The following is an 18,461-nucleotide window of genomic DNA, read 5'->3' on the forward strand; positions in this document are numbered from 1 at the left end:
GTTCTTTTGACAATAATGACTTTCACGTGGAATGAAAAAAAAGACAGTGCAGACATAAATTTTGAGCCATATTTTTAGCTGTCCACATATGTATCACTGTAAAGGCATAATATTATTTTAGAAACAGCGTGGATTAGAACTGCAAAGATCTGTGTTTTTCTAGTCTTGTCTGTTATGGAGTTTTTGTATGACGTTGCATGTTTGGTTTGCTTGTTACCAAATATATGAGGTAAATCAAAAGGATGGAGATGTGACCCTTTAGACCAGGGGTCCTCAAACTATGGCCCGCGGGCCACACGCGGCCCGCCGAAAACCTTTATCCGGCCCGCCGGGTGTTTTTGCCGCCGCTGTGTGCATAGGAATTTGTTCATAGTGTTTTTTTAAACTATAGTCCGGCCCTCCAACGGTCTGAGGGACAGTGAACTGGCCCCCTGTTTAAAAAGTTTGAGGACCCCTGCTTTAGACCTATAACGGGTTCTTTATCTTTGTGATAAATTTCTAAGTTCTGCAGACTTGAAGAATCCATATGAATAATTGGAAGTGTAGGTTAACTGCGAAATCTTGATTTTTCTGTTGTCCCACTCCAAGAGTCACCGATTACATCTCAGAAGAAATGGAGCTAATAATGTGGTTCGCACGCTAGCATTTCCTGATATATTGGGCAACTCTTGTGTACTGATGCATCAGTGGAATAAGTCTTAGGCACATTGGTACCTGGGTACAAGTTATGATTACTGGAGCGTGCATTGCCTCATGTCCTGAAACAGAAGTTGTTCCATTGCTCCTAGCCAGGGATGTCAGTTGTGTTTACATTGGTCTCCATTATCATTGTTGATGTGTTGAGGAAGTGAATTTAATGATCAAGATAAACAGGTTTTGTTTCTAAACTCTGAGATAGATGATTATACGATCGGTGCTTGGCTGAACCTTGTAGAGTCTCTTTAGTTGTCTGGCAAGAAATCTGAGGGCAAAGAGGGCTGTTTCAAGGCAGGCAGAAACTTGCCCATTTCAATGGATTCTTCACAATCTTATTTAGAACAAAAGCCAGCCAAGATATTGGAAACTATTGTTTTCTGCTGGCAGAGTTCTTCCCCCTAATCTTGCTAAAATATTGGCCAGTCTGTGCTTCTGATAAAATTCTATTAATTTAAAGGTGTACATTTCAAGCAACCATCTATTTTTGTTTTTAATGCTACTTTCTATGTATTCTTTAGGGTCTACTGATATGTAGTCAATAGCTGATTAACTATATATTGGGAGAACTGGGAGATGGATATAGCCTTCTCTGTTTCTTTAGTGGTGAATAATAGTGATAATGACTAAAATAATATTCATCATTTATTCAATAGTTACTGGATGGTTACTATATACATGATAGTAATTAACACATTATTTAACTATATCAACACTTTTGGTAGTCAACAAAGCAATATTATTGACAGGACAGTAATACTGATGGGGCTAAGCAAGTGTCAACTTGTTTCCAAAATAATTCGCTTATTTCCCATACTTATAAAGGAGCAACAGAGAGTGAGCCTTTTGATTATTAGATAAAACATTCGTCCTTTAAATGAGATTTATTCATGGGAAATACTTTGGTGTCTTCAGAAAAGTTTCCATATAATTTACATGAATTAAACTGTCAATCTTAGTGAACAATCTCAGTTTATATCATGTTAACTTCACACTTAGTGTGTTTTTAGTTGATTATATTGGAAACTCTGAGAACAGACCTTGTCTGCTGTATACATCACTGTAACCCCTGCTTCTAGCACAGTGCCAGGCACATGGTGGACATCCAGTAACTATTCCCAGAACTGAACTGAATTACAGTTACTGCTGTTATTTTATGAACTGCAGAATTATTCCTGAAGATTCTGTCATTCCTACAATTCTATCTGTAAAATGAAGTTCACAAAGGATTCTTGATGTAATCAAATAAACACAGAGGCTATCTAAAGAGTTAAAATAGTTGATGTACATCCAGATTAACAGCATACATATCAAATTTCAGACTGACTCAATTTTAAAGGGCTAAGATATAAAACCATAAAAATGTGAGTAAGTAATCTGCCTATCAAGGCTTGTTATGTGATTACATGGTTTCAGTATGGTTCCTACTCATAGAAAATTATTTTAAAGGATCATTTCTGCAAAATTCCTTCGCCAATGGAGACGTTTAATATTTTGGAGATGAACATTCATGACTCTAAATGTTAAGCCACTTGAATGAATAATCAAATTTACTGTTTTATTAGTAAAAATAAATCAGTTTTTTGTTAATAATGAAATTTGAAAACCTTAAAATGTTTGTTTCTGACTAATCTTCAAATAGCAAAATAAGCAATAAAAACAGCTGAACCTAATTTTTAATACTTAATTTTTTCTTTTTTTTTTTTTTTCTTTTTTTGGCTGAAGTCATGCCTGGATTTACCAGCACATGTGCCAAGGCTCAACCCAGAGTGACACATGAATGAGTAATTTGAGTTCCCGAATAGAAAACTCGAGTCAGAAGCTTTGAGAAAAAAAAATCTAACAATAGTGATACCATACAGTGGTTAGCTGTGCACCTAAAGACTAAATTTTTTAAGATAGTTATTTACTCATTATACTCCTTGGTGCACTCCACAGCAGGGAAATAAATTATGTTGGATTTAAAGTGTATTTATAATAAAAGATGGGTGTGCCCATCATTCTCTATTTCAAATCCTGGCATGGGTGATTGTCCAAATTCATCACCTATTGCTGTTGTAAAAATCAGTATTGCGGTCATAACACATCTGAAATGTAGACGGAAAACAAGTGATCCAAAGAATTCTCAGTAATGGTCACTGAACAGCACTTGCTAGGCCCAACACTGCCCTGGCTTCCAAATCCCTTACAATTAACTGCTCCTACCACCGTCCTCCCTTTCCATGTGGGAAATTTAACCTGCCAACAGAAATAACATGGAGGCAACAAAAACATGACCTAACAGTTAGTAGACACACTATTAAAACTTCAAATTGAAAAAAAAAAAGTTTATCGAATTGTTGATTCTGGAATTTTTCTCTGTAGAAATCTTCAGTTGAGGGGACTTTCGTATAGATTTGGGTTTTCAGCCAACCTTCCCTCACCCTTGTGGACCCCACATGGTACATTAGAGAAGGCCAGAGGCAGGGGACGCTGTGAGTTCGTGTTGCTTTGGATCCGTACGGGGGCAGCTTTCCCTCTGCCTCAGGAGAGTAAGCACCGGGCTAGGCATGCCTCTCAGGTGTGCCTCAGCTGCTTACTCCCATCATGTCCTCTCCCAGAAGTGCTTCCAGCCTTATGATGGGATTGACCCTCCACCACAAGGTCATGGCTTTACAAATTATGAGTGACTCTTAAACCAGCTTGTAGGAACAGGAAAAGCACTTGTAGTAGTATTTAAACATGCACATACAGAACCATCGGCAATGTGAGGCTAGAATGATGTTTACAAGGGAGAGTTGGAGCTTCTTTGTAGCTGACCTGGTATCCTAGGGACCTAGCAAGTACCCGCTTCACCTGTTTCTCAAAAATAAGTGTGGGATGTAGGATTGGAAAAGTGATCCTCTTGATTTTTTTTTTCTACATCGTTAGCCATCTCTGCCCTCCTGGACATAAATTTAGCCAAATGACGGGGCTCCATTTAAAAGGGATATTACTTTTTTAAACTCCCCCCTCCAAAATAGAGGAGTATCTGCTAATGATAAAAATAACACCTGGAGAGATGATCTTCAACTTCCTTAGTGTTGAACTGCATGAGACTGAACACTGTCCTAGGTACTAACTACTTAGAGTATGTGATGATTGTTAGGAGACATGATTTCTCAAAAATAAGTGTGGGATGTTGGAAAGGAGAATGACGAAATATTTCAAAGCTCTGTCCTGCATGATAATCTATGAATGAAATAAGGTCCTCCGTGCCGTAACAAGGTCAGGCTTCGTTTTAAGAAGCAGGGCAGAGAAACTTCTGTCCTGCCTTCCTTTGCCAACCGACTGCTTCTCTGCGCTCGACTGGGCTAAGGATGTTGGTAACTTCGAAAGAAATGCCTTCCTGTGTGCAGCCAGGTTACACTACACAGTGCGACCTAGTCAGGGCTCTCATCTCTGCTGCAGTGTAGAGAGATGTGGCACAGTTCTGTGATCTATACGAGTGCAGCTTTCCCTCTGCCTCAGGAGAGTAAGCACCAAGTTTTGTGATCCTGTGGTCACAGCTGAGGGCATTATTCACGTCTCCCCCCTTCTCTGCTGCTCGCAGTGCCTACCAAAGTGATAAATTTGTTTAGATGGGCGGTAACTTAATGGGTGAAACGTTTCTCACCTACCTCCCACTCTCTACCCCCACACAAGCACGCTCCTATCGAATTCTAGGTGTGAACACCTAGATATTTCACTCTGACTCAACTTTCCATTCTCAGATGTGATAAGATTGGCACAAATGAAATACACTTGATAATATCCAACTATATGTACTAGGCATATATAAAATGTTCAATAAGTAGAACCAGGAGATAAAACAAAACTAACAAAATATGTGTTTCTCTCACCAAAGAAATACAGTTGGATCCCCTTGACGAATGGCTAACTTACTGAGCATTTACTACATCCCTGGCACTGCTTTCATTGCATCCATTAGCCCACGTTAATATTCTCAGCAGTTCATACTTTTAAGCATTGCGAGATTAAGTAACTTGCCCGAAGTTGCACCCAGCAAAATGCAGAAGCGTGTCTTGAATACAAGTAGTCTGACTCCTAAATCTGATGACCAACCTCCCGGCCACACTGACACTGAGAAAGTGAATCCAGAGTTCCCCTGGAGTATTTACATTAAGATATATGGTTTACCTAAAACATACCAGCCTTTAATGGAGCATAAGTGCTGCTTAAAGTAACCTATGCCTGTGGAAACCAGGGCTATAATTTCAGGATTTTCTCTCTACCTAATGAAGGGCATTTTCTTTGCAAGAGAATTAAGCACAAAATTGGGCAAGGATTGAAACGCTTTCTGAAACCAGGATTACACCCACTTTGGCAAGCTGTGTCAAGCACCCAGGGCAGAAGGAAAGAAAAGCAGGCTGGAGTGGATGGTTGGTTACACATTCAAATTTGAGCCTCTGCCATATATGTGGTTTAGTTTCCAAATGGACATTAACATCGCCTTTATGTGAATCAAGTTGGTGTTTTATTTGCCAAACATGTTAGTGTTTAGATCTAGGAAAAAGACAGCATGGCCCCAGGGAAATTTCACAATTATGACCTAACGAGGCTCCCCAAGTTACTTCGGATAAAGGGGGCCTGGGAGTGTTTAATAAATACAACCTCTAGTAGTTCATTGATTTTTTTCCCAGGGGGCAGCAGTCTCTACTTTTACAGTAGGTCGCTGCTGGGACTAGTGGACTGACACCTAGTGTTTGCTGTGGCTCTTACTGGGATTTAGAAACTTGCAGTACGTTCCTGGTCCCCACTTGGGGAGGGAAGGGGAAGGGGAGACAGAGATGATCTTTGTGAAAAATCTAGCTTTTATTACATCACCTAAAGTAGCACAACCTGCTACACTAATGAAATCGTGTTCTTGGTTGAAAAGGGCAATTGTTAGCCTGACTTTGCGCTCACTAAAAACATTCCCCAATCTTGTTAAATTATTGCTCTCATTTCAGATTTTTATAGCTGCGCAGCTTACCGGCCCTCATTTCTTTACGTTTCATTCATTTTCCTTGTATTGATGATTAATGGAGGATGTCGAATGGTAGAGTGAGCAGGCATCAGCAATTGCAAGATCATAATTAGTTTAGCTGACGAGGGCCTCTGATAGCACTTGCATCTGGATGGAAAAATTACCCTATAGGGAACTGGCTGCTCACCAGGTCTTTTTAGTGATACATTGTGAAACACCCGATGAATCAAATGCCCTTTCAATGCCAAGAAAGTGTTCCAGTCTTGAAGCCAAAATTATGTCTGCAGAAAGCTTTCCATTTGAAATGTATCAGAGTACAATTATAACCATTGTATTTTCTTGGCAGAGATACCACTCGTCTACAGTATGGACTCAAGTTAAATAAATTGCCCAAATTTTATGAATCCCTGAAATTTTGACTTACACTGCTCTTAATTTTAAATTTATAAGAAAATTGGGTTGCAGCAAGACCTTTTCCACTCCTTATCTACCGTGCATATTTTATCATGAAAGGCTTTGCTTCCTAGAGACAGGCGAGCCGAGCTGCAAGGCAGGCTGTCCATTTTTTTGCAGCGAAAGAACTCCATTTCCTGCCTGTTAGTATTTGCGCCTACAAACACAGCCTGACTTTTGTTTCAGTGGGACATTTAATGGGATCATTACTTGATAGCAAGAATGGAACAATCAATACTAATTATCTACTTTTAAGTATCCTTAGATTATTTCTGAATCTGGTGATTACAGACTTCAGCCCACTAACATCAATTTGTGCTCGGAAATGCTTGTGATTTCCAAGTCTGGGTCAAATAAAAGAATTATATAGCCATTGACGGGACTATGTTGTCTGGCTTAAGCAGGTACCCAATCGGGGTCCTCATGAGTAATACTGTCCTTCTAGCCGCCTGACGTTTCTGCTGGTCCTCTCGGCTTTGGGAAATAGAGGGTGTTCTCTTTCAGACTTTACCATTACACCCCGAAGACCTGAATTGAATGTCTTATATTCTCTTAAACGCATGTTACAGGAATGACATAGAGAAAGATACCGGCCGGGTATGATTTTAAATGGTTTACATGGTGCATTTATTCCAAGCTTGACCGGATTTTAAAGCTCAGGTGGCATGGGCTCCTCCTCTTCCAAAGTATATTAAACATCTTGCCGTGTTCTGTCTTTTGACTTTTTGTTTTGACACTTTTTTTTTCAAAGGTATATTTTCAGGTTCAGCCTCTAGGAGCCATCATTAATGGCACAAAACCCAAAGTTCAAAAAGTTAAAGCTGTTTCTGTGAAAAGCCTTTGGTGTTGCGCACACCTCATCCATCATTGTAGGGTTAATTATAATGAAAATCAGTGGTGCCTATTAAACACAATTGAACCTGACCTCATTATGGGCAGTGTGGTTTTATACTGTCATTGTTGCTAGTCTGAAGACAAAACTCCTGGGTTGATTTGGTCTAACTCCAGTGATCATGTGACTCACCTCTGACCTTGTGTTTTTTTTTCCCCCTGTTTCAGAGGCGTAGAGGCTCGGGTGTTTTCTGTGCCAATTGCCTGACCACAAAGACCTCTCTCTGGCGAAAGAATGCAAATGGCGGATATGTGTGCAACGCGTGTGGCCTCTACCAGAAGCTTCACTCGGTAAGGACTTATTAGACTGTCAGGAAAAGCTTCAGAAAGCAGCCTGGTGTGTAGTGTGACGAGGACCATTCCCTGGCTGGCAGTGCCTCCCCTGCCCCCCGCAGTTTAATACAGTCCCTTGGAATGCACTTGTGATTTATGGCGAAATGGCCTTAGATGTTATGGGGAGATACGTTTGAGATGTTAGTAATACCTTATGCTTCTTTTGATATAAAAAAGGGGGGGGGAGGATTGATTTCTTGGAATTTCACCTAACAGGTACTTGAACTAATGGTTATCAGAATTTGGTGAACTTAATTTAGGTAGAAAGACAACCTTCTTAAAAGTTCAAAAACACATGACAAGTTACTTTTTTAAAGAGGACTCTCCCAGGGCCAGCATAAAAGAGAGTTCAGGGAAAGAATGCTTATTTTCTAGCTTACCTTTGGAATTTGCAAGTGTCATCTTGGCTGCTTTGGGGGCTGGAGGTTGGGCACATTGAGAAGAGAGGCTCTGAACTAGAACCCGAAGATACCAGGTGAATCTGTGCAGTCCATTTAATGTGTATTTAGATGAGGTATCTGCGGGCCCAAAGAGCACACATCAGAGTAGAGTAAGGTGCAAATAAATGGTGCCTTGTGTTTTCAGATCTCTCACTGGCTTCTTTCTGTGGCTTACTGGGAAGAAATTACTTCCCAGATTTTAGTGAGGATCCTATAATAAAATTTACACTTACAAATTCCCCCATCTGTATATGCATTTGACTTCCCGAAGGATTTTTTTACTTTAGTTTAGAAAGTTTATCTGCTGACAAGAGCTGCCTTTAAAAATCTGAATTCTCTATTTAATAAACCGAAGTCTATTTCTCTGTGTTTGGCATTTCACCGTGGCTCTTAGCACAGCCAATGAATAGGTTACAGCAACAGGGAATACACTTTTAGACAACACGTCCTCATAAATGGGCCATTGGAAGCACTCTTTAAAAAATGGATGCTGCCAACAATACTAATTAGTGGTAAGCTGTAAGTAAAAACCTTAAGCTAAGAGAAAGACTTATTCCCACCACCACACCAACTTACTTTTCTTTTAACCTTCGCCATTTAAGCACAGCAATAAGCTTCCATATAATGAGTACTGGCATTAATGATTTTCATTGAACTCTGGCCAATCATAGGCCAGGAATTAATTAAGCCACTGCCTTCCAGCTTATGATAATTTAACAACTGTGATATAAACTAAATTCTTCTTTTTACAGTTATTTTAATATTCATCTCTCCAGAGACGAGATGTTTTTAGTTTGGAGTTTTTTTAAATCATGTATTTAAACACATAAAGGTGATGCTCACATTTAATGAAAGTTTAAAAAAGGTATTAGTGCAAATTTCAGGATTCTTTATAAAACATAGATTAAATGCTGCATATTTTCATAACACAAATATGAAATTCTGAACAAAATCAATGAACATGGCATATCTAAGGGATGTGTCATATTCATTCTGAAACCAGTAATTGAATTGTCAGGAACAAGTATGTTATCTTCCCTTCAAAATACCTTCACAACACTAGGAATAGTCCATAAAGGATTTATATTTATGTTTTGTTTAATGTATAAAAGTTACTCTTTTGCATTAAGATTCATCTTTTCTAGGAATAATCCTCAAATTACTTATTGTATATATTTGTATTTTATGTGGAAATTAGTTCCTGTTTTCAGTAAGCTTTTGGAAAAATCAGATTTTAGCCTATTAAAAGTTCATCTAAATTTTTAATCTGTAAATATGCATTAATTTATTAAATTTATTTTTATTAATCGAAGTTAGAGCTCTTACTACAAGTTATAGCCTTATCTGTGGATTTTAGTCATAAATATAAATACCTGTTGCACATATGCATAAATAACAATCATATAATGCTTAAGCCAAATAAAATACTCAAGCTCCTAAAATTCAGCATTCAATTTAAGTACAGAGTAGTGGAGTTAGAATGAGAGATTGGATATTTGAACTAAAGCTACAAATGAATTTAGATTTTCAACATAAAACAAATGCTTCACCTGTAATAAGTACAATCTTCCCTACTGCATATAAAATATTATTAAAAGAACAGAAATACAAGTGAGAGGTTAAAAAAAAGAACTCCCACTGATATGGCTCTGATTACCCGATACCCTTCCTCATGATTCTGTCAGTTTGATGTTTTGTGTGCTCTGATATTTAATATTTTATATTCACGTTTGCAGTTATTTAGAAGAATGTATGTAGTAGTCAGCTCTGGCTGCCATAACAATACACCACAGATAGGGTGACTTAAGCAACAAATATATTTTCCCACAGTTCTGGAGGTTGGGAGTCAGACCTGAGCGCCACATGGGGGTTGTGGTGAGAGTGCCTCTCCTGGCTTGCAGAAAGCCACTTTCTAACTGTGTCCTCACTTAACCGTATTTAACTCCTAAAGATCATACACCTTCCAGATACAGTCACATTAGTGGTTTGAGATTCAACACATGAATTTGGGGGAGGACACAATTCAGACTGTGGCAATGCATAATTTTTCCACAGTTTTTATCAAAACCTATCGCCCATGTTATGATGTTGACATCTTAGTGCATGACTCAAAAGGTTGAGAAATAGTTCAGAAAAATCACATTTCTTCAAGTAACTTTCTACATGGTTTTATCACTCAATGATGCAATTCCAAAATCCATTGAGTTTGGAAAGCTGTTTTTAAGTAGATGAAAGTTTTCATTCCTCCCTGCAAAGATGGGCATGATTTAATTAGGCTTAAAAAAAAAGGCACTTTGGTTTCTTCCTGTGGTCCTGCTTAGGGCAAAAGGAGGAGATTTAGTAAATCTATAACATAAAGCCTATCCTTGCTTTGAACTTAAGCATGGTTTCTATTTGTGAGGAATTGTTAATGCATTTTAATGGTGGTGGGTTTTTTTTATGTTTTCCTTTTATGTATTGTGTGTTCGTTCTCTGCAGACTCCCAGGCCTTTAAACATCATTAAACAAAACAACGGTGAGCAGATTATTAGGAGAAGAACAAGAAAGCGCCTTAACCCAGAGGCACTTCAGGCTGAGCAGCTCAACAAACAGCAGAGGGGTGGCAGTGAGGAGCAAGTTAACGGAAGCCCCTTAGAGAGGAGGTCAGAAGATCATTTAACGGAAAGTCACCAGAGAGAAATTCCACTCCCGAGCCTGAGTAAATACGAAGCCCAGAGTTCATTGACTAAAAGCCATTCTGCTCAGCAGCCAGTCCTGGTCAGCCCATCTCTGGATATTCACAAAAGGATGCAACCTTTGCACATTCAGATAAAAAGCCCTCAGGAAAGTACTGGAGACCCAGGAAATAGTTCATCTGTATCGGAAGGGAAAGGAAGTTCTGAGAGAGGCAGCCCCATAGAAAAGTACATGAGACCTGCAAAACACCCAAATTACTCACCACCAGGCAGCCCCATCGAAAAGTACCAGTACCCCCTTTTTGGACTCCCCTTTGTACATAATGACTTCCAGAGTGAAGCTGATTGGCTGCGGTTCTGGAGTAAATATAAGCTCTCCGTTCCTGGGAATCCGCACTACTTGAGTCATGTGCCTGGCCTACCAAATCCTTGCCAAAACTATGTGCCTTATCCCACCTTCAATCTGCCTCCTCATTTTTCAACTGTTGGATCAGACAATGACATTCCTCTAGATTTGGCGATCAAGCATTCCAGACCTGGGCCGACTGCAAACGGTGCCTCCAAGGAGAAAACGAAGGCACCGTCAAATGTAAAAAATGAAGGTCCCTTGAATGTAGTAAAAACAGAGAAAGTTGATAGAAGTACTCAAGATGAACTTTCAACAAAATGTGTGCACTGCGGCATTGTCTTTCTGGATGACGTGATGTATGCTTTGCATATGAGTTGCCATGGTGACAGTGGACCATTCCAGTGCAGCATATGCCAGCATCTTTGCACGGACAAATATGACTTCACAACTCATATCCAGAGAGGCCTGCATAGGAACAATGCACAAGCAGAAAAAAATGGAAAACCTAAAGAGTAAAACCTTAGCACTTAGCACAATTAAATAGAAATAGGTTTTCTTGATGGGAATTCAATAGCTTGTAATGTCTTATGAAGACCTATTAAAAAAATACTTCATAGAGCCTGCCTTATCCAACATGAAATTCCCTTCTCTTATGATTCTTTCTTTTGATGAGTAGGTTACCAAGATTAAAAAGTGAGACTAATGGTCAGTGAGAAAAAAAAGAAAGGAAGATGGTAAATAGTCACGTTCTAGAACCTCGTAGGTCAAAATCATCTTGGTGAATGTGTACTGTGGCAATGATCCATAAGAAGTACCACCAGACTATAATTATTAGGTTTGTAAAGAAAGAGATCAGAGCTGTCTGGAATTTGAAAGGGTTTACATACCATGAGTCTAAAGCAGTGTTGGGCTGGCCATTGGCCCATGTATTCAAAAACCCATAAAATGTTGCCTAAATTTAGAAGTATCATGAAATCCTAGGCGGAGCAGGAAAAAAATCTAATCTCCGGGGCTTTGAAAGGAAAATGGCGCCCTCTTAGATCAGTCTCCTCTCATTGACCATGTGTCAGAATTAGACCTAGAAATGTGAGCTGCGGTGAGGCTTGGTGAGAGATTGGCAAGAATGTGACAGCCGGTGGCACGATGCTTTTGGCCAGCCCTGCCTGTACATACACATTGCACACCCTCTCTTGATATTTTTGTCCTTTAGATGTTCGAATACGCCTTTTGAAAGTAGTCCTTTTGTTTGCCATTTAGGTTCATTTTGTCCAAATATATATGCATTTTTAAAACCAATGTCCTCAGTGCTTATGTAGTAATTTTCATTGTAGCCAGATATTTCTCTCTTGTACGCGATGAACTAGTGTGGATTTGTTTTTTGAGGCCTCCTCTTGGTCACTAATCTCACTTGGCACATGATAACTAAAGGGATCCCCTCACTTCAAAAGACTAGATGGATACAAAAGTTCAGGCCATGGGCTTAATTCGTTTAGAACACACGGTATTTCTCCACAAGGTAACCTGCTGTATTTATTTATTTTCTTTTGGTTAAATATAATTTCCAAACTTTGTGGTCAGGCAGTGTCTAAGGTCACGTTACCACAGACTGACGGTGTGTGTACCAATCAATTCCTTCATTAGATTTATACAGGTTTAGTTAAGTAGCATTAAATAGGATAGGATTCTTAGAAGTATGTCTTCATATTTCTTTTAATACTTAAGGCTTTGTAAAACTATCCATGAAGGGAAAGCTCCTCAGCATAACTGCTCAGGGAAATAGGGCTAAATAACTGAACATTAAATAATTGGTTAAAGGTGCTGTTAGTCGAGCCTCAATGCTTGCTACAAGGATGTATGTACAAGGACTGACTTTAATAATTTGCATTATATTGTCCCAACCAGTAGTTTATTTTTTGCCACAGAGATGTAGAAGATATTACAAGCTACTGGATGCACTGTCAGATTAACTTATTTCATTAAAGAAGTTGGGAGAACAAATAGGAAAAAAAAAACTTATTTTTCTAGTAAATATTAATGTATTACATTTCAAATAATGGTGCCTGACATATTGAATAATTATTTTCTACAGTGTACGTATGCAACAAAGATATTCCATCATGCATTAGAGTCAGTTCTGGCTCTGCCTAGCTGTTTACATTTGCAAATGTAGCAAACAAGGTAATGAAGCAACTATTTCTATTGCGGTAGATATCTTTTTGTGTGTGTGTGTGTGTGTGTGTGTGTGTGTATGTGCGTGCGCATTAAAATTGTAAACGGTAACATGAAACAAATGAAAGTTCTTGATATAATGGTATGGAAAACAAGAAGGAAATGGAAATATTTTTATGCCTACTTAGGAAAAAAAAAAAAGGGTAGCACTATTCATTCCAAGTACTTTTTTTTTTTTAATTTTTAAGCTCTTAACTCACATTGTTATGCTTAAAATGATAAACGTATATCCTCTTTTTATTGCTTTGTCTATGTTTCAGATGAAACATTTCAGAAATTATTTTGATGAGTGCTGCTGGAACCTGCAGCACTGATGTTTTTATTGCATTCTTGTAGTCGCATTTGCACTCCGTTTTTTACATTAATTCGCAGTTGCTTTGTATTGTTTTGTTCTGTTTTGTTTTGGGTTTTGTTTCTTTTTCTCAATGCCAGGTCTTGGGTTTTTAGAGTTGGGTGGCAGGTTGAGTTCAACCAGTTCGTGACTGTTGTAGTGAATGAAGTTAAACATGTCTTTCTGATGTTGTGTTGTCATTTCCATTCTTGCATTTTTGTTTTCATGTAAAAAGAGAGAGACAGAGACACAGAAAGAAAGAAATCAGGACTAAGCCTTCTGCTTCAGTTTCATTTTTAAAGGGCTCCATTCTGATCTCACCTATTGCGTAGCTCTAATATTCACATAAACTGAAATCAAGAAATGGAATGAGGAGCTCTGACATCCAAATGATGTAATTTATCTTTCTTAGGAATTGAATGAATGCATCTCAGTTGTACAGGCAGACTTGGGAGGTGGCAAGCAAAGACCTAAAAAAGAGATTTCCCAAACAATAACACCGCATGTAGTTTTCTTAATGGAAAGACTGGTAACCGAGTGCACTCTGGCAAACCTCAAGCAACATTGTATGTGGACTGCTCAAATCAGCAAAACACCAGAAGTTTGGTTAAGTTGGACAGTTATACAGGTATGACTGTTAGGGTAAAACGGCTCCATCAGCAGTTTCTTCAGTGTCAGACACAAATAGGTTGTTCACTTTTGGCATCTATGTCTTTTTATTTTCATGTGATTTTCTTTTTCCTCAGACAGGTTGGTAGTAACGTTTAGCATTGGAAAATACATATCACTATTCTTGGACTATTTATAGTCAATCCACTTTTGGTAGAATATTCTTGGCCAGCATTGACATGCTAGCTCTTACTTCTTTATTCTTGATTTTTTTCATTTTTGTTTTTGTTGTGTTTCATATTTTGATGGAGAAGAGGTTGACCTTTTCTAAAAAAATGAAAATCTATCATGACACTAAAATACCCCTTATTTTTTTTTTTTATTAATGAGAGCCTTTCTTCCATCTTTCAAAATAGATTACAAAAATGATTGGTTGTTATTTTTTTTACTTTATTTGGTTTTAAGATGTCATTTTGTCTTAAGTTGTGATTTTTCAATGAGCTATTTAGGTACTTAATTTCTTTTGAGGACTTTCAAGAAGATTTAAGAATCTTCCCCTCTTGGAAAAGGCTTCCCAAACTCTGATGAAAACTATACGCCAGCTAAAATTGTATGCCATTTAAACACCATCCGTCTCTTAAAATCCCTTGTCTATATTCGACTTTAGGCCAGGACCAGCTCATACATTCTCATTCTTTCTCTCTTCACCTCTCACCCATAATCACGTTGTTGTTGGGGATTGAAAAATCATAAAGAACCAGCCCACCTCACAAGGTTGTGGATTGCGAGACACTACACGACTCTATGTGGTGAGAAAAGGATGGAGCCTAAACGTTCACATGTTAACTCTGTAGTTCAAAAGGGAAAGAGTGTGCCCTTCTTTCCACGTGACATATTGAGATGTTCTTTTTAAAAAAAAATCAACTTTGAAGATAGTGATGTTTTGTTCTAAACTGTTCTCTTTTAGTAAAGGTAGATTTTAGAAAACAAGCATGGTGATTCTTTTCTAAGATAATATTAATGAGAAGAAGAAAAAAGTGATTATCATTAACAGCTCTTTGTTGAAGCCTGTGGTAGCACATTATGGTTGCACATGTGCACATAATCTATTATGATCCAATGCAAATACAGCTCCAAAAACAGTAAATGTATATATATATTTTTAAATGCCTGAGGATAGACATTGTTCTTAATAAATTTAAGAGTATCAATACTGCTATTAAAATCATTATTAGCCTCCTGCTGTGAGGCTGTAAAACATCACCAGGTGACGTGTCTTGAGACCTCTGGACTGCCTGTGCCTGTTTAGTTAGTGAACATTAACCCAGCTCTGGTGGGGGAATGTCTGCCATCCATCGGTGGAAGCTTCTGGGCTGCCTGCCAGCCTTCTGCCTGAAGTTTACCTGAACTCACAGCTTCCTGTCTTTAGGTTGAGGGCCATGACAGAAAACACAAGATGTTTTTGATGAACAAGTAGGTAAAAGCTTATCCTCCTAGATCACAGGAGAAAACAAAATTCAACCCGAATATGAAACTAAATATGCTAACCAAAGGTAGGTACAAGTAGGTGGAATTCTATCAGCAGGCAACTATGCATTGAGAGGAGAATAGGAAGACATGCATCAAGACCTTGAAGGGCTGTGTTCTTTTTCCAAAGAAAGACTTGGCCAAGGGCAGAAGGCGTGGCTTCTTTGAAGAGCACTTCCTTTTGGTTTTCCAATTACTGTTTCCTAGACAGTGGACTCACGTGTTCCTGATAGCGGTGCAATTGTTTAGAAAGTATCCATGGTTAATTGCAGTAATTAGGACCTCCAGAAGATACTAGGGCAAAAGCGTGTCAAGTCAGGGATGAAGAAAATGTGAAATTCAACATTGATCCACACACAGAAACTGGATAACGTATGCTCATGTGTTGTTCTCTTGAAAGGAAAGGTAGAGCTGTGAGCTTCACTCCATCCTGCACCAGAGAAGAGCAAGAGTAACTTGACATGGAAATGTTACTCACCAGAGAAAACGGTCCTTCAAGTCCCAAAACTGTATTCTGATTTTACCCCTGGTTTTCTCTTCATTATATGACCTGCAGCAAATCACTTTTTCTTTTTGTGCCTCAGGTTCCTCACCTGTAAAATGGAAAAAAATATATATTAATAATAATATTAATAATAATAATAATGGTAATGTAGTACTTGTTTGTAAAGCACTTTGAGATCCTTGGTTGAAAGGCACCATGGGAGTGCCAAGTATTATTATATGGCCAAGGGGCTTATTTAAACTCTCAATTCCCAAGGGCCAGGAAAGATTGGGGTCATTTGTGTTAGAGATGAGCTGTAAATACCATAACTAGACAGCCTATAGTGTTGGCTATGAAGAGGCAAAACTATTACAAGGCTGATAAAACAATAGTTTTTTTAATGGCTACCAAGGCAGATATCACAATAAGAAATGCCAAATTCCTTCGGGTAGACAATTTGACAACATGGATAACTTGGGGGGGGTGGGATGGGATGGGAAACATCTCAAAATGCCAATGTAAAATTAACTTATAGCAATATTCACCAGCAGAAAATGTCTTTCTTATGGAATGATTTCATGTTGCTAAGAATAAATTCAATTTGTAGTCCTGATTTGAATATTAGAATGTTGGCTATAATAGTTCTGTTCTTACAACACATGGAATTTTTTTTTGTTTTATTTAATTTTGTTTTCATAGTGCATGTTCATTTCTACTCACAAACATGTTCTTGGTGTATTTCTTATGCAAACAATCTTCAGGCAGCAAAGATGTCTGTTACATCTAAACTTGAATAATAAAGTTTTACCACCAGTTATACATAATGGTGTTGGTATGGTTTATGTGGATTCCTTTTCATCTATGTGGCAATAGGAAATACACACCATTGTAACATATAGACAGGCTCTGAAGAATTGAGATGGTGAAATCAAATCACCACTGAAGAAATATGACTACGATTGAAAAAAGTCTGGATTCTATCAACTTTTTGTTTTGCTTTTTTTTTTCCTATCACCAATCAATCTCTTATTGATAGATTTTTTGTAAAAAAATATATACTAGTTTTTTAGGAAGATTAACAATAAAACTTGTGTTTATTTCAAAAACATTTATTGAGTATCAAGTATTGAGTGTTGGGCAATGATTGTTACAATATGTAAAAACTCCAGCTATTGAAGTTTAACCTCGATTCAATTTAATATACCCATATGAATACGATGTAAAGATCCTGATAAGTCATTTCAAGGAGTTTATATTAATATATTACAAGGCCTTGTTTGTTTGCTTAAAATGAATCAGAGGAGGTTTCCTGAGGGTGATTATGAAAGAGGGAAGAGGCAGAAGAAATCCAGATAGGAAAGGACCTGAGAAGACTCACCCAAGTGTTTTTAGGCAGTAGGAAAAACACAAAAAGTTTAGGACATAACATATATAAATAACTCATTGCTTCAGAATAGTTGTTTCTAAAATTTCAAATTAATTAGTATCTACCCTCCTTGCACAATATCCACTTCTCATTTTTGTGAACCTAAATTAACAAATCTTGTATTTATTTTTTCTAGCTTTTTCTCCTCTAACCTTGTTTTGAAAACAGCAGAATGGAGGCTTTGAGGGGCTTCCGTAATGGTAATAAGCTTGTTTGAAAGCTGGAGGCAACATTCTTGAGATAAGAGTATGGTAATACCATTTAATATGATTTCTGCCCCCACCCCCCACCCCCTTATATAAAATATGTGATTCTTGTACCAGGGACCACTTTTCAGATAAAATTGAATAAACTTTGTTCTCACCCAGGACTCTCAGAATCCCATTGAAGGAGACATCTGTGGCCAACGGCTATTAACCATTGTTGGAGGGGAGAGAAGAGTGAGTCTGCCCTGTCACCCCTCCCTCACCTTTCAGCCTCCTGGCTCTGTGGGTAGAGCAGGATTCAGAAACTCAGTTGAACAAAGGAGCAGGCATGTGGCCTGTTTGGGTGAAGCCAGCTGGGTGGAGACATTGGGAGCTGGAGGGCTGTGTAAAGGTAGCCTTTCCTTGGCTCCAAGACTATTGCCAAGCTGACTTGTGTTCCCAGATTTTCAGTTTTCAAGAAAAACTGGACAAAGGGAATTTTATATGGAATCTAATTTTTACTGTCAGTGTCTGCCTTAAAAAAAAAAATACTGCGAGCCAAACAAAACACTTGTTAAGAATAAATTCCACCCATAGACTGGCAGAGTGTGACCCCTGGAGCTGGAACAATAGTGAACTCTGGTAACTGGCAGGGAGGAAACTGGCAAAGGGCTGAGGTTAGCTGTGGTTCCTCTGGGTTTTGTCTCGGGTCCCAGTGTGCCTCCAGCTCTGCCAGAAAGCCCGAAAGCACGGTGGCCCTGCCGGTATGGCTCAGTGACTCCATGAATCAAGAGGTCCCCGGTTCAATTCCTGTCAGGGCACATGCCCAGGTTGTGGGCTTGATCCCCA

The 18,461-nt window shown here is 38.5% G+C and overlaps 1 protein-coding gene across 6 annotated transcripts in view; it reads left to right on the top strand.

The window, feature by feature from the left end:
* TRPS1 (transcriptional repressor GATA binding 1) overlaps window positions 1-16,825 on the top strand; it is a 234,173-nt gene extending 217,348 nt beyond the window's left edge. For all 6 annotated transcript variants that reach the window (XM_070392791.1, XM_070392794.1, XM_070392795.1 and 3 more), the window contains 2 exons: window positions 7,193-7,315; window positions 10,276-16,825. In XM_070392791.1, coding sequence (XP_070248892.1) covers window positions 7,193-7,315; window positions 10,276-11,337 — 1,185 coding nt within the window. In that variant the 3' untranslated portion in view covers window positions 11,338-16,825. The remainder of the gene's footprint in view (window positions 1-7,192; window positions 7,316-10,275) is intronic.
* Window positions 16,826-18,461: the final 1,636 nt, after the last annotated feature.

This window comes from Myotis yumanensis, unplaced genomic scaffold (genome assembly GCF_028538775.1).
Source record: "Myotis yumanensis isolate MYYU_CA2020_CCGP unplaced genomic scaffold, mMyoYum1.0.hap1 SCAF_15, whole genome shotgun sequence".
Lineage (NCBI taxonomy): Eukaryota > Metazoa > Chordata > Mammalia > Chiroptera > Vespertilionidae > Myotis > Myotis yumanensis.